The 16,932-nt window shown below is 31.7% G+C and overlaps 1 protein-coding gene across 1 annotated transcript in view; it reads left to right on the top strand.

Annotated features, from left to right (window-relative positions):
- The first annotated feature begins 401 nt into the window (after nt 1–401).
- The window catches only part of GNAT3 (G protein subunit alpha transducin 3), a 61,749-nt gene continuing 45,218 nt past the window's right edge, over nt 402–16,932 (top strand). The window contains exon 1 of the mRNA XM_030933041.1: nt 402–657. Coding sequence (XP_030788901.1) covers nt 540–657 — 118 coding nt within the window. The 5' untranslated portion in view covers nt 402–539. The remainder of the gene's footprint in view (nt 658–16,932) is intronic.

Here is a 16,932-nt window from a genome sequence, read left to right as displayed (position 1 = left end):
CTAAGCATAGGCAGACCATAAAAGTTGTATAACTTACATGTATATATTCAGATTGTGATATAGGAGTTATTATAAAGAAATCGAAGAGCCAAGTATCTGAAGATGTAAGCATCACTCATTAGTAATAATAACTTTTAATCACAGTAATAAAAATTGCCCAGTAGTGAGAAACATTCTATTTGAATTGCTTATTGTAGATCATCTCTAGTGTATAGATTTTTACAACTTTCTACATTATTTTATACTATTCTTTAAGGCAGATAAGCATGTTTTCAAAGATGCACCCGAAACAGTCATTTAATTTGAAAGCATAATGAACTTCCTCTCTAGCCTCCATCAGGGTGGTATGGTTTTACCACCTGATCAGGTGACAGATGAGAAAGAATCTCCTTAGTCAAAGCAGAATTTTAGAGCATGAGGGAATGGACTGCTGGGTGCTTCAGCAGAGCATTACTCTTGCATCCTATGTCCAAACCAGAGCTGTGCTCAACGTTTGAAAAGTTTGAACATATAAACTGACAAGTATCTACCATCACAAGATGGGAAGTGGAATTAGTTCAGAGAGCAAGGAGTCAGCCAAAAGATCAAAAGAACTGGAGAAAAAGCTTCAGGAGGAGGCTGAGCGAGACGCAAGAACTGTAAAGCTGCTACTATTAGGTAATTTCTTTTCCCTTTTACTTTCAAAAACCTGACTTTTTTTTCAGTTGTGATACATTTACTTTTCTCAAACTTTAATTTCGAGTATATTATCATATGGGAAATTTATTATAAAAATGTGTTTGGAAACTTAAGGAAACTTTATTTGTACTCTATCAATATTTTATAATTTTTCTGTTTAGTATTTTATTACATGTTTTTGTTAAGCAAAGAGGTAAATATTTATCAGCTTATTTCTGTCAATAATAAGATTTCCTCTTATTAAAAGAAAAATCAGATACATTTATTATTTTGTTGCACCCTAATCATTTTCTGAATCTCAGCTTTTTAATACTGAAAGCAATCTTTTAGTTACAATTTATAAAGAGTTATATTATTTTGTTTAAACAGAAATATGTTGAGTTGTTTGACATTGAAGTTAATGTTTGTTATTTACTTGTGCAGTTAAAAATCAATTAGTCAAGTTAGAGAATAATGATAAGGTACTTTAAATTATATTAATAATATTACTTAGGCTCCTGAATACTGCCTGAAATATTGCCTGTACACTTGATAAATACTCTACCTAAATCCTTTTAGAGCATTTATATATTCATTCAGGTCAGAATTTATGTCTCTTATTTTTTTCCTTCTCTCAAAACTCAACAGTGTTTTACCTTGACTATAAATTCAATAAATGTGCAATTAATTGAAAGAATAAAAATAATCTGTATGCAGATGTTTTCTATAAAGCATAAAACATTTTATATGCAGCATAAAACATTTTACATACAGTTGTCACTGAAACAGAAATGTGTTTTTGAAATAAAAATGATGACCTACGTAAAGAATACAAAACAAGCACTTAATTCTGATTCAATTATGAGTTGTACGTTCTCCCTGATTTTGGTTATACACAAAAGGACTTCATTTTATTTCAGAATTGTGCATATTTCACATAACACATTTCCTCATATTGTAAGTATTTAAACACTTAAATACTTAATATTAAATGAATTAAATACTTAAATTTATTTAAGTATTCCTTCATTGTGTCTCATTTGCTCCCAGTGGCAAGAGTGTTTCAGAAGCCAACTGTGGGACTCCCAGCATTTGCTTCTTAAAGGAAAGGAAACATTCTTGCCCCTTAACACACAGGTTCTGTGCCAGCACACAGGCCCACAGCACTTGTCACTAACCACCCAGAGATTGGTGACTTAGAAAGATGTGGGTTAAGTGCTAATGACAACAGGAAATATATGCTTCCTAACACATCAGATAATTCTCTTAGTTTCTGAGCAAGAGTGAAAGTAATATGCACACAGGCAAAGCAAATGAAAGGTAAAAGGGAAAGATAAGCATTCCTACAAATGTATTTTTATATTCCTCTTGTACTAAGATCAATGGCATAAGAATGGTGATGGAATGTATTAAAAATCTCCATGTTTAAATAACATTTCAATAGATGTGTGTTTTCAATATACCAATTATCTATTTTTTTACATATTCTCTTATTTTGTAAAAATACAAATGGAAAGCCAAAACAATGAAAGAGCTAATACCACAATTTAGACTAAGACAAAAACTATTAAACATGCCAAAAGCAATGACTCTTGAGATAAGCATATCGGAGCTGCCAGTCAACTAGAGATTCAGTTCTGATGGAAAAGAACAAGGTAGAAAGGTGGTTTCTAGGGGCAAGGGTGGTTGGAGGGAACAAGGGGAAAGGGAGTTGTTGGTCAAAGGACACAAAATTACAGTTAAATAGGAAGAATAAATTTCAAGAGATCTATTGTACAGCAAGGTGACTAAAGTTAATGATGATATATTGTATTCTTGAAAAATGTAAAGAGAATGGATGTTACGTGCACTTACCACAAAAATAATAACTGTGAAGTAATACATTTGCTAATTAGCTAGATTTAACCATTCTACAGTGTATTTTTACTTTAACATATTGTGTTGTACACAATACAAGCATGCAATGTTATTTGTCAATTAAAAAATAAATTAAAAATGTTTAAAAAGGATATGTATAGATGACTGAAAATACATCATTGAAAATTGAGTCAAAAAGGTTCAGTGTAATGATGGACAAAATAGAGTTTTTTTTTGTTTGTTTGTTTGTTTGTTTTTTTAATTTGGAACTGAAAATCAACAGACTACTGACATATATGGGGTTCCAGAATTAGTAAATTTCACAACTCCACAAAACCATTGACTGGGACCCAACTTATTGTATGCAATGCTATCAAATGAAAAATAAATCAGATCAATTATTTTTAGACTTAAGTGGTGGTTAGATCAAGAAGAAAGAGCAACATTTGTACTGGAAGTGTAAAAGAATCATTAGTGGGACTATTGCATATTTTACTTTCCCAAGGTGATTACAATTTCATACATTCAGTTTCATCATTACTAAGTAAAATACTTGGATTTATTTGGTTCCAACACGATGTTCACTAAACTCCTTTGTCACATTTTATTTATACAAAATAAATGAAATTCTCTTAAGTTGTTCCTATTTCAATTATACTACAAACATCTGACTAAGTTTCCCTTCTGGAGTCCCATCTGAATTCTACAAATGATGATACAATTATCAAATTCATAACAGTCTTATAACAGCTCTACTTCATTCTCATGTTTGGATTGAATTCAAATCTTGAAACTGTAATTTTTATATTCAATTTGACCTCATTAAGACATTATAAAAGTGTTCAGTTGAACTAAACCAAAACTTCCTACTCTCCCACCCTCAAACCTCCTCACCAGTGAAATCTATTTAATTTTTCCCATAATTGAAATGATGTTCTCATTCATCAGTGTGGTGTGAATGGCACTTTTAAGTTTATCAGTGAGTACATGTCACACAGAACTAATCAGTTTAACCTTAGTAGTGACCAGATCCTGAGTCAATACCTACATTTACAAAAATAAGAAATCTAAAAACTACTTTTGACAGATATTTTTCCTGTATGTTGATCTTCATCTAATGAATTTCTAGAAGTTTAAACTCATAACACCAACTTTCCGTATTTAACATGTACTGCAAAGCAGATGTAACCATTTGGTATTATCGAACACAAGATTTCACTGAATCTGAAGAGCTATCAAAGTGCGACTTTACAATTAAAGGGTCATCTTGCAGACAGATGCCTTTTTTATTACACCTTTCAGACCTTCAGTAAAATTACAGAACAGATGCCAAATCTGTGTTTTATTTTAGCAAAAAGTAGGCTTTTAGGAAACACTGGAGATGACTCACACATTGCTGAGCACATTTGATAACTGCAATCAAGAAAATAATGTCATATGCTTTAAAAAATTCACTTGCAAAGATATTCCAGAAACAGCATATTTTAATAAGAAAAACAAATTCTAATGGATAAAATATTCTCATTTGTATCTAAGTACATTTTTAAAGTTTTATTTATAAATGTTTCATTCAATAGTATTTTTATTCAAAGTAATACCTATTATTTAATTGTAAACTCAATATGGATCATGTTTCCATTTTTCCTTTCTCCTCCCTTTATGCTTATTATATCAAATTTCGGTTTGAGTTTATTTTGCTGCATCAGTTTTGTTTGTGTTTTTGCAAATTGCCATCACATGGGCTGATTAGATTTGAAGCGCCATGGAAAGTACAGGGAAAAAAATAGCTTTCTTTTTTCTTCATATTCAAAATACTCTCTGCAACATTTATATATATAATTAGCATTTATTCTACAAATTTTCACTGTTAGCTAGTGATTTCCAGCATTACCATGGGAAGTTCATCATAGATGTTCTTTTCTTTTAGTTCTAAAACCCTTTATTTTTATTTTTTCTTTGTGCTATATTGTAGGCATCACACTATTATTATTTTAATGATGTAATCTGAGTTTATTGTTTTAAAATATTATTCCACTTTTCTGCCTTTTGAAACATGAATAGGGATGGGATCTAGAGATCAAAAACTACTTCAAAGGTAATATATTTATTGTAGTTAACATTTTCAAACTTTTCAAATGGTTTCACTTATTCAACAAATGGGTATTCTGGAAGGTATGTAGTAGGAGAATTATGATTTTGACGCTATCTAAAGGCTTGTTACAAAATAATTAGTAAAATAAAACTTACACAGCAGAATTAGCTAAATAGGTTTAGCCATGGAGCAGAATGAGGAGAATACAATTTAATACTAGAACAGAAAGTATTTTTAAACCACCTGAGGTAGAAATTGATTTATTAATACCTTCATCAAGTGTAATGCGTTTTGTATTTCCCAGAGTGACCTTAGGCTAGTCACATAAACTCAGAGAAATAATGGATGTCAAAGTGTTTTGTAACTTGTAAAGATCTAGACAAATGTGGTTTATTCTTTGGCATAATAGATTCCTAAATCTGAAATAAATCAAATGTCAATAAACATGTATCATTATTCTTCCTTTGTCTTTCTTTAACATGCAACTAAGAGAAGTGAGGACTCAAGACTCAGGTTAAATTAAAGTGACTATTTTTATCCTATGTGTGCTTTTTAATCAGTCTTTATTCTTTTTAATTATCCCTAGATATGAGTGGCAGAGATTCCAGGAAACTAGAGTTGTTTCTGAGTTACTGGTTATACTAAAAGTTTATCAACTCTAAGAAATTCTATTTTGAAATTTTATTACACCAACATAGTCCATGCCTGTCCATGGATAAGATCAGATAAACACATTCTTTGGAATAATTATATATTAGGATTAACCAATAAGTCCCCTTCTGACCGCTGGTAATAAAAGAAGAACCTTCTTAACAACATGTAAAACAAATTCCCAATAATGTTTCCAACTTTTTGTTTTTCTTTATGTATCCGAATTAAAACCATTCTTTCCTTCCTCCAACAATAGTACATTTTTATTTTAAACATATTTATAAATATTGCAAAACATTTTTATATAGCAGAATGGCTACAGTTAATGATACCATATTGTATTCTTGAAAAATATTGAGAGTGGATAAGTGTTCTCACCACAAAAATAACTATGCAAGATAATGCATATGTTAATTAGCTAGATTTAACTATGTCACAATGTATATATATTTCAAAATGCCACGATGTACACAACAAATACATGTCATGCTCTCTGTCAATTTAAATCACCAAATTATTTATTTTATGTTTCTAGAGGTATCCAATCTTTCGGATGCATGAATATTCTTAATGCAAATGTTTAAAACTGCTTCTCAGTGAACTGGAAAGAAAACTTTAGGCAGACAAGACCTACTTGGAGAGTAAATTTTTCTCCAAAATGCAAGGAACTGCTTGCACTACAACAATTTGAAAGTTCCAGATAGTTACAGTTTACAAAAAAGTTGTCAAATATTTACAATGTTGCATCTATCTATAAGAATGGCCCAGGGCAGCATCAAATAGTTTCCAATAATGTCCCTCCTTTCAAACAAGCAAAAGCACATAGACAAATAATTTGTGTATATTTGACTGATTGTTTTAGATGTATCTATCTCAATTGATCAACTCATCTTAAAAAGGCTCAAAATGCACTCACATAAAAGATGCAAACCATTTAGTAAAACATTCTACACTTCGCCAAATAATTGTATTTGCTAAGGAAGTTGAAAATTCTGTCTTGCTGACAATGACTCTTGCTAACTACAGTTTAACAAGCTCTCTAGTAATATTACAGAACATATTTATATTCATGTATTTTTGTTCAAGCATGAATTATAGACTCAAGACAAACATTGTACCTTTAAAAATATTTATATAAGCAACACGAGCAGTTTAAAAAAGTTATTTACCTCTCCATACTGTTCGAAAGGAAAGGTAGCAAAACATTTGATAGTGTAAGGACTCCATGATCTGTTTCACATAAAATAAAATATACTTCCACTTAACATATTAGACCCAAGTTCAGAATCCATACCCCTATTTATTAATTTCGTGCAAAAGTAATTGCAGTTTTTGCCATTACTTTCAATAATTTCCCTCCAAATACTGGTGTGCAAATATATCAATGTAGAATTTGAACCTGAAGAAGTAGGATTAAAGGTGAAACTGAGTTTAAGAATCCATAAGATATGAAAAATATCCATTCTGTTCATTACAAGATGCAGTGCTAATTTAAAAAATGGGGAAGTGATGGGTTTGATTCCTGTCTCAGTATTTTACATTCCAATAGAATAAATTTACTACTTAAAATTGTTAAAAATATCTAGAAATACCACTCTCTAACCAGAATTTTATATTCTATTATCTCTCATACTTTTCCCTATTTAGTGAATTAGTTGTCTGATTTAATCTACTTCCTTTTAAACAGGGCCAACCGTTTCAGCTGTGTTCCTCCTAAAATTCAGGAATATTTCACCTCCTTAATCTATGTTAATTGACATTGAAACCCTCAACCCTGGATAATCCCTCAGAGTTCTCCATTTACCATTGTCCTAATACACTTCTCCCAACTGATTTTCTTGAAAGTAATTCTGTTTAACAGCTTTTTCAGCTCTTAGTGCTGATCTAACCCTGATACCTCTGTAAATTCTTAATTTCCTTCATTCCCAGATGTTGTAGAATAAAACAATATATCATTTTCAGTCTACTAGCTGACACATATCGTGTTTTAAATTTAGCTGGGCCAAAAATTATTTTGCTTATTCTTCATTTTCTTCTAAAATGCTTCAAAGGCAGCTGGTCCCACATTTCCAACATCACTTTCATCGTGACTCTGCCCACAACCTCACCCATAATGCTCACTAATATACAACAAAACAATTCTAAATGATCATCTCCAAATCTCACTAAATATTCATGTATTCTCTTATATTTTCACTACTTTTAAAGAAGGAGTATTCCATTTTCATTTCAGATTAGTTTCAGCCTTTGTGCTAAAAAAGTCTATCACCTTTCATATCTTAAAAATTTTGTTCCATCAATTATTTTTTTTCATTTTGCCATCTTCAAAATTCTCTACTGGCTTTTTCTTCATGGAAAATACAGATGTTTCCCTTCTTTAGTCTAAGAAACTTTATTTGACTTCAACCCACCCTTGAATTCACCTTATATAGATATCTTTTAAAACGTTTTTATACTGAAATACTTCTCAAAGGATGCTATGCTCATTGCTTCTATTTTCTTATCCTCTTTAATCTCTTTCATTAATTGCAATGTAAGTTGTATATATGCTCTTCTCTACTAAAAAATTATCTCTTACAGAGTACAGATAATGGCCAATTCACAAAATTCACATCTCAACAATTTTTCCTTTTCTTTTCTTTTTTTTTTTTTTTTTTTTAAGACAGGGTCTTGTCACCTAAGGCTGGAATGCAGTGGTGCAATTACGTCTCACTGCAGCCCCAACTTCCTGGGCTCAAATGATCCTCCCACCTCAGCATCCACAGTAGCTGGGATGTAGACACAGAGTTTCAGCATGTTGCCCAGGCTGGTGTCAAACTCTTGGGCTCAAGTCATCTGCCTGTCTTGGGCTCCCAAAGTGCTGGAATTACAGATGTGAGCCTCCACCCCCAGCAATAACTTTTAAACTAAGTCAGACCTAAACAGTTCTCAATTTTATATCCCTGTATTCCTCTCTTCACTGAAGCTTGCTTCTTCTTTCCATCCGTAAGTGGATTCATCTACCACGGTTTGTTCTTAAACCTTGGTGGGTTTTAGTCTATACTCCGTTATACTCTCTTTTGAGGACCTCATACCAGGACTTAATTGATATGACTCCAAAATTCTTTCATTTGCTCAATTTGTTGACCCTTATTCTCAAATTTCTTGTATTTGTCAGTGACCTGATCACACTTTGGGAGATCTCAAAATAATTTCCCAAGTTTATTTTGCTGCCCATGTATTTTTACGTTTTCCATGAGGTACCTTGTTATGCCCTTTCCCATTATATCCACTTGATATTTCAATCCTCCTTAGCTCCTCTATGACTATTCCCTCTCCATTGTCCAAAGGTCAATGTTGTCACAAGATTTAGTTTTAGTTCTATCTCTACTGGCATAAATCTCATATTTTTCTCTTTATCTACTTCTTCTGTTATTGCTTTAATCTAGGAGAAAATTTTATGAAATAGATACTACTTTCATGATACAGATAAAAAGAAAATGACAACTTAAGAATACAGTTTGGTTTCCAAATATCAAATGTTTATCTACAGCCAAGCAAAGCCTTTTATTTGTATGTGTCAGTTTTAAGTTAGTGTCTGCATTCTAATTTCTATGAAAACAAAGAACATATCTGCTTTTGTTCTTTATTGAATTATGGCATAGGAAAGGATGCATGTATGGCAAATGGAAGAATGACAGAATCAGAATCTAAAATATTCTTGTGATTTGTTCATGGTGGCTAGAACATAAGTATACCTTTGCATGTAGAAATGAGCAAGAAGAAAGTCATTTATATGTTATTGCATAGGAATTTTATTTTGTATCTGTAGTCAATAAGAAGATATTGAAAGATTTTTTAACTATGTAACTAAAATGATAATACTTGGCTTTTAAAAAAAATCAAAGACTGCTTTGGCTATACTATGGCTCAAAGATTTAATGAGGAGGATAAATGTAGGTAGGACAGTTAGGAAACTGTTACTACTGTGCAAATTCTTGATGCAATTCTGAATTAATACAGAAATTATAAGTTTGAAAATAAGATTTGAAGAATGTTAGGAGACAAAGTGACAGAACTTGGTGGCAGACTGCATGTGGATGGTAAATGAGATGAGTGATTGGGGTGGAATTGGGTATGGTTGATTATATTATTCACTAGTATGTGAAGTGCAGGATAAATATAAGACTGGGGAAAAGGGAAAGGAGTAATAATTTGGGATATTCAAGCCTATGATTTTTTTAGCAGGACCAAATGGAGATATCTACTAGATCAACATATGGGTCTGAAAATTAGGAGGAATAACTCTAGTAAGAACTACACGCTTGATAAATTCAATCCTCCATTTTCCTTATTTTATATTTTCCTTTTTCCAGATATCCTGTGAGTATACGCAAACCACGTGATTAACCAAGGCCTTTTTAAAAATCATTGTTGCAATATGTATTTATACTAAAAAATTGTATACATGACTATTCCCACAATTAATGGACACTTAGACAAATATCTATCTACAACAGACCTGTGTGGGAAAAATCATGTAATTCTGTATTTTAGTGTCGTCATTTTTTAGCCTAAAATGTGTGTTAATAAGAAAAAAAAAGTGAAATGTCTGTTAAAATGCTTCTCAAAATCCAAGAAAGCTCATATAACATTTTTAAACCACTTTATTGAGGTATGATTGATATGCAAAAGCTGTACATATTTAATGTATGCAACTTGATGAGCTTGGAAATAAGCATACACCCGTGAAATCATCACCACAATCCACATAGTAAACTCTGTCACCTATAAAAGTTGTTTCCTGTCCTCCTATTTATTATTACTATTATTATTATATAAGAATACTTAACATAAGATCTACCCTCTCAGCGAATTTTTAAGTGTACAGTACAGTATTGGTAACTACAGGCACTATAAATATTATCAGATATTTTAAAAATAAGTATAAAATTGAAAGTTGGAATATCTAAATAAAAAATCATTAAAAACAAAAGATAGTACATAGCCACGATATTCTTTCTCTTAAATGAAACACACTTAGTTTGACGATGAGGAATTTTACAGATTCATGATGCTTATTTTATCTGTATCACAGAAATAGGTATTTATAGTCATATTAATATATCTGACACATGTTTACTGATATGACAAACTGAAAATCCATAATGTTACGTATATAGTATTCATCTAAAATATTTACATTAAATCTAATCATCAGAGAATACAGATAATTGAATATCTTTTAAAAATTGTCTTAGAAAAATGCCAGTGTCAACAAAACAAAATAATGAAATTATTACAAGGGAAATGTTATAAATTAAAAGACTTTAAATAGCATAACGACAAACCAAAGTGTGAAACTTGATTGGATTATGATTACAAGAAATAAAAAAGGTATGGGAAACATTTTTTTTTGAAACAATCAGATAAATTTGAATACGGAGTATATAGTATTAGATAACATTTAGAATATAAGTTTTCGTAAGCATGGAAATAGTATTTTGGTTTTGTAGAAAAATTGTCTTATTCTTAGAAGATGCATTTTGAAATATTTATGAGTAAAATATCTCATATTCAGCAAAACAAAAATAAAAATATGTTCATATATGTATATGTAAATTTATACATATATGAGAGAACACAAACAGGACAAATAATTAATTCAAAACAGTGAAGGGTATAAAATGCGGGCTTCTATAGCACTATATTCTTGAACTTCTGTAGGTATTTTAATTAATTATCAAAATAAAAAGTTTGGGGAAAAATAAATGTGTTACTTATTTTTTTGGCAAAAGAAAATGTACAAATTTATCTGTAAATTTATTCATATTGCTTTATAAGGGAATTCTATCTAACAGTCCATGGGCAGAGCATTTCAAAATTACATAAACATTTTTAGAAAATTCTTTTCAATTTATTATTTGACAACCTTGACAACAAAATTTGACAAAGACAATGGGAGATCAACCATCCTCACAGGCATAAATATGAAAACCAAAGCAAAATATTAGCCAGCCGATGCCAGCAACACATAAAATGCAAAAAGGAAAAAGGTTAGGGGGAGTTTTGGAGGAAGAGTGATTATCCCAACAATGCATTTTTAGAATATGATTAGAACATCAATTAATATTATTCACACTATCAAATTAAAAGAGAAAAATCATAACAATGGCGGAAGATGCCAAAAAATAATTAAATAAAATTCCTTATCAATTCCTGATTTTAAAAACACCAATTAAAGTAGAAATAGAAGAGAATTTTCTAGTAGCCAGATAAACTGTAGGTAAAAAAAACCTTCAGTAATTATCATACCTAATGGCCAACATTTAGCATTTTTGACTATAGATAGTGAACAAGGACTTATGATTAATGGGTTTCCTATTAACAGAACAGACCCTAGAGTATAACATAGTTTCCGCCCTTGACCTTCTTCTCTTCAATACTCCTGTCAGGGATTTGGGTGAAGGTGGATAAAGCAGGCATTTCAAATTTGAGATTCAGTTTGGAAGGATATAGTGACAAAACCAAGTTAGAATTCCAAATGACCTCTACTAGCAGAAATGCTTGCCACAAATAAGCAAAATAGAATTTAATAAGTATCTTTGTTGAGGTTCAAAATCAATTAGATACATGTGGTTTGTGGAAGAATCTGGTGGGTAAGAGATGTGAAATAAAACAGAAAACCTTTAATTACCACAAGCTCAACATGGGCACAAAAAAAAAAAAAAAAAAAAAAAAGAAAGGAGGCAAACTAATCACGGTCTTTATTAAGAAAATTACTTATTTATAAATAAGCACCAGGAGTGAGGCAGATCTAGGTGACAGAATGTCAGTGCTGTTCATAAATCTGGTATCTACAGCACAATTTTCAGTACCACATTTCAGAAAGACATTGGCTTTTGTATGGGGTATGGTTCAGAGGACAAATAATCTAAAAATTATGTTCCACAAGAAAGGAGTAAAGGAGTGGATCATATTATACTTGAAATATTTCTTTAAAAGGATATGAGCACATTCTTCAAATAATAGAAAATTCTTAGAGGTCACTATATATATGTTCCAGGTAAGTTATATTTGTAATCTAATCCTCCCAAGTCTTAACCCAATTTTGTAATAGAAGAAACTGACTTTCAGAGAGACTGAATTTGATCAAGACACTTAGTCACAGTCAGAAATTAGTGCAAGCTCATATCTATTTAGTTCCAAAACACGATGAATCCAGCTATGTGAGGGGCTGTCATGTGGAAAGGACAGAGAATCTTGATGTCGCTACATGAAAAGGAGAAATAATACGTGGAACAAAATTAAGTTGGCTCAAAAGAGACTACCCTAAAAATCTTTTATACCAACAGTCTACCTGTGAATGACAAGCTGACACAGCAATACCAATATGTTTCTGAAAGTACACTGCTTTCAAGGCCAGGTGTAGGGGGCTCATGCTTGTAATTCTAGCAGTTTGTGAGACTGAGGCAGGAGAATTGCTTGAACCCAGGAGGCCAAGGTTGCAGTGAGCCATGATCGTGCTACTGCACTCCAACCTGGCAACAGAGCTAGATTCTGTCTCAAAACAAACCAACCAACAAAAAAAGTACACTGCTCTCATACTAACTTATAAAAAATGCATTTAAAATAATTTCTAAAGTGTTGAAACCATTTTGGTATTTATTAGTGCCTACTTAAAAAAGAAAGTGATATGACATAGCTTTAGTGAGTGTCAGAATACATAGTTTCTTTGTTTGAAGACCTATCTGAAACTTTGCATGATTATCATAATCTCTATTGGATTCATTTTTCTCATGCATAGACTGAAGAAATGTACATAGCTGGTTGATTTCTAAGGTTTCTTTCTACTATACAATTATGTGATTTTTAAGACCACCTACAAAAAACAAATCTTATGTGTGATTACAAGTCGCAATGTTGTAATCTCATTTTGCCTGTTTGAACAAGTTATCTGAAATGAGCAATCAAGTCTTGTGTGTTCAATCGAAGTTCACTTACATGTATAAATATTGGGTATATTTAAAATTGTTTTTAATATTTTAAGATTTAAAAATGTGGAACAGGATTCCTTATTCTTATTAAAAATAAAATAATTTATGAGGATCTAAGTATGAATTAAGTATAAATGTAAATATGTAATTATTTGTAACATTACCTATTTCAAAGAAACAGATGCATATCTTGTTAAAATTCTCTTGGTACCCCTTGACCCAGAAACTAATATTAGCGATGACCACAATTTGGAAGGAAGAGATTATTTCAGGACACCATCAGCGTATGTGAACATGCTGTTATAATGTCTATATTTGGCTCTGTAACATGATCTAATCTTACAAGACTGAAATGACTATTGTGAACTATGACCTAGAATCATTGTGAGAATGGGGCTCAATAATTTATTTTTGAAAGAACTTTGCAATACAGTTCCAAATAATAAATGAGATTTTAAGTAGATAGACTTTTCTTTAGGAATTTTCCTGTTAATGCTGTAATTGACTATACTGGACCTTTACATAGAAGACTGAAGTCACTACATAAAGCAAGGATGGTACAGACACCTTTTTAAAGACTTTCAAGGGAAAATATTAACTTTTAATATGTAGTTTCATTTAAAAGTACATGTCATTTTTTAAAAAGTGATGATGGGTGCAGCACACCAACATGGCACAAATATACATATGTAACAAACCTGCACGTTATGCACATGTACCCTAGAACTTAAAGTATAATAAAAAATTTAAAAAAAATAAAAAATAAAAAGTGATTGATTATTCTGCTAACCTTGCATACAGCATGAATTACCAGCTAAGTTACAAATAATTGTTATACAATAACATACCCTTTAGCCTTAGAAATACTTTTGGAAATGCCATGACTTAGCGTCATCAGTATGATTACCAAATGGCCATATTTATGAAATACAGAAGACCATTCTGAATGTACATTAACTGACATAGTCTAAAAGTCACTTTTTCAGAAATTTATCATAAATTTAACTAGTCAATAATATAGAGTGAATCAAATAAAATTTGGTTGTGATTTTTTAATCTGCCCAAAGGTGGTTCTGAATCAATAAAATATTTCTCTATAGTACATATACTGGTACAATTCTGGAAAATCATTGACACACTTTTTCTCATTAGGCTCAATATCTCAAGATAGACAATTCATTTAAAAGAAAGTGGTCTAAGTATTTTCACTTCATTGTAGAAATTATATCATCCTTTAAATAAATTTAACTGGCATTGAGAAATGAGACTTTTTTCTCATTTCTAGTTGAACACTTTGGTTGAACAAAATACAACATTAAATATACCTGCATGAGCAAGTACTGCAGTTCCTACTAAGCCCATTGACTTTTCTTCCACATCCCCACTGCTCTGTGATTTATGACAGTATATGTATATATACACACACACACTTATATATATACACACACACATATACATATATATACACATATATGTAGAGAAAGAAATGAGATATTCTGAGATTCTGTCATTTGTACAGGATGATGCTAGAATTTCTAATATTCAGTTCTATTGTTAGAGGTTTTTAAACAAAATCTATCAAGGACAGTTTCATATTATTGGATGACTCTTTTTTCAAAGTGATGCACTTCCTACAGCAAAATAGTGAATTATTTAAAGCCAGCAAACCAGACTATTGTGCGAAGCTCATTCATTTACTGTTGTCACTCTCACAAACAAATAACTCTCAGCCATGCCAAATTATAGGGTCAGTTGTCTTTGGAAAATGGGCACGGTGATTTGATTTTATTCTCAACTGTTTTATTCTTGGGCACTGCAGTCTCTAGTAAATGAGATGGTTGTTCTCAATCTGTCAGTTTGTGTTTGAATAAGTAAAGAAATTTTAGCAAGTTACTTTGATTTTTGCATCTATCAACTTTGGTGTCATATTTCACTACCTGTGATGGAGAGCCAACTAGCACAAAATCATGGAGAGGTGTGTTCTAGAGGCTTTCTCAAGGGAAAGACTCTATATGTGGACACCCAGCAATGAAACATTATTTCCCATAGCTTTACCACTCTTATTTCCTCACTATCACATAAGGTGGACAGCTGTTTCAGACAACTGCAGAAACTAGATACATTTACATATGGCTGACAAAAAAAAAATATATATATAGTTGTCCTGAATAGAATTAAATGTAGGTGTAGCTAAATCTGTTCACGGAGGCTTAAGAAAACATTGTAAATCATGCAGAAGCATTTCAGTGAGGAAAAAATGATATGCAGTACAAAGGACAAAATCTCATTTCTGAAGTCTGAGTCAAAGAATTCATTTTTTTCTATTGAGATTCTACCGAGTTAGGCACTGTTCTAGGTGCTTTGGATAAATCAGTGAACGAAGCAGGTAAAGATTCTTTGCAATGTGAAATTTACTTCGCAGTGATGAAAGACAGGAACATTTTTAAATGATATATGAATTATTCCTAAGCATGTAGAAGAAGAAAAGTGTTAGGAAAAATGTGAAGGTAGAATAGGGAAATGAAGACTGAGTGGGTGAGAGTCGAATTAGAAATTTAAATAGGGTGGGTCAGGTGCGGTGGCTCACGCCTCTAATCCCAGAACTTTGGGAGGCTGAGACGGGCAGATCACTTGAGGCCAAGAGTTTGAGACTAGCCTAGCCAAAATGGTGAAACCCTGTCTCTACTAAAAATACAAAAATTAGCTAGGCGTGATGGCTCACGCTTGTAATCCCAGCTACTCAGGAAGTTGAGGCAGGAGAATCGCTTGAACCCAGGAGGCAAAGTTTGCAGTGAGCCAAGATCTTGCCACTGCACTCCAGCTTGGGCAACAGAGTAAGACTCCATCTCAAACAACAACAACAACAACAAAAATCCCAAATAACAACAACAACAAAAGAAAGGTGGGGATTTGGGGTTACCAAAAGTCATATTAGTTTTGCTTACATAAAATCTTACTAGTTTTAGTAAAACATTCCTGTTGACTACAATGAGTAGTCAAGGATATATCCATGCCTATAATTCCTGAATTTTGGATTTTCCTGGGAAATCTCAAAAATTGGTTTAATTGTGTTACGTTGAAATCTGTCCAAAATTAACAGATACCTTGAGACGTCAAAGATGTCCTGTGACCTAATTTTTGGAACTGCCAGTAATATGTGAAGACCTTTGCCTCTCCTAGAGACATAAAAAATAGTACTCAAAGATCATTATTTTAGATTAGATCCTTGGACTATGTAGGTCAAGATCACATTTCTGCTGATAAATTTTGGTTGTAGCCTGAGGACACATTCTAAAGATATGATTTCATATCAATTATAAAATGCTGCATTTTTCCACAACAACACTTTAGAGATTTACAACTAATTTTATCTAAAAATTTTATGAACTAATTTTTATTATCAGATCTTATCTACTTTTGGTGAATTCCTGGTTTTCTCTTACTGTAAAGTCAAAACTTTCAAACTTCAACAAGTTGCCTGAATTTACTCCTTCCCCTCCCCCATTCCCACATGTCCAAGATTCATAGATAAGTTGAAATTTTAAGATTTAATTCTTTCCATACCCTACATATTATAGTAATTTTCAAATTCTCTTTTTTTAATTCTCATGAACCATAGTCATTTTTAGTGTGTTTTCATATGGAATTCCTGCATTTTTAAAAAATTTTTTTGACAGAGTCTTGTTCTGTCACTATGCT

Source organism: Rhinopithecus roxellana, chromosome 6 (assembly GCF_007565055.1).
Source record: "Rhinopithecus roxellana isolate Shanxi Qingling chromosome 6, ASM756505v1, whole genome shotgun sequence".
Taxonomy (NCBI): Eukaryota; Metazoa; Chordata; class Mammalia; order Primates; family Cercopithecidae; genus Rhinopithecus; species Rhinopithecus roxellana.
The sequence above is the reverse complement of the archived record's forward strand: the minus strand, read 5'-3'. Positions and strand labels throughout refer to the sequence as shown.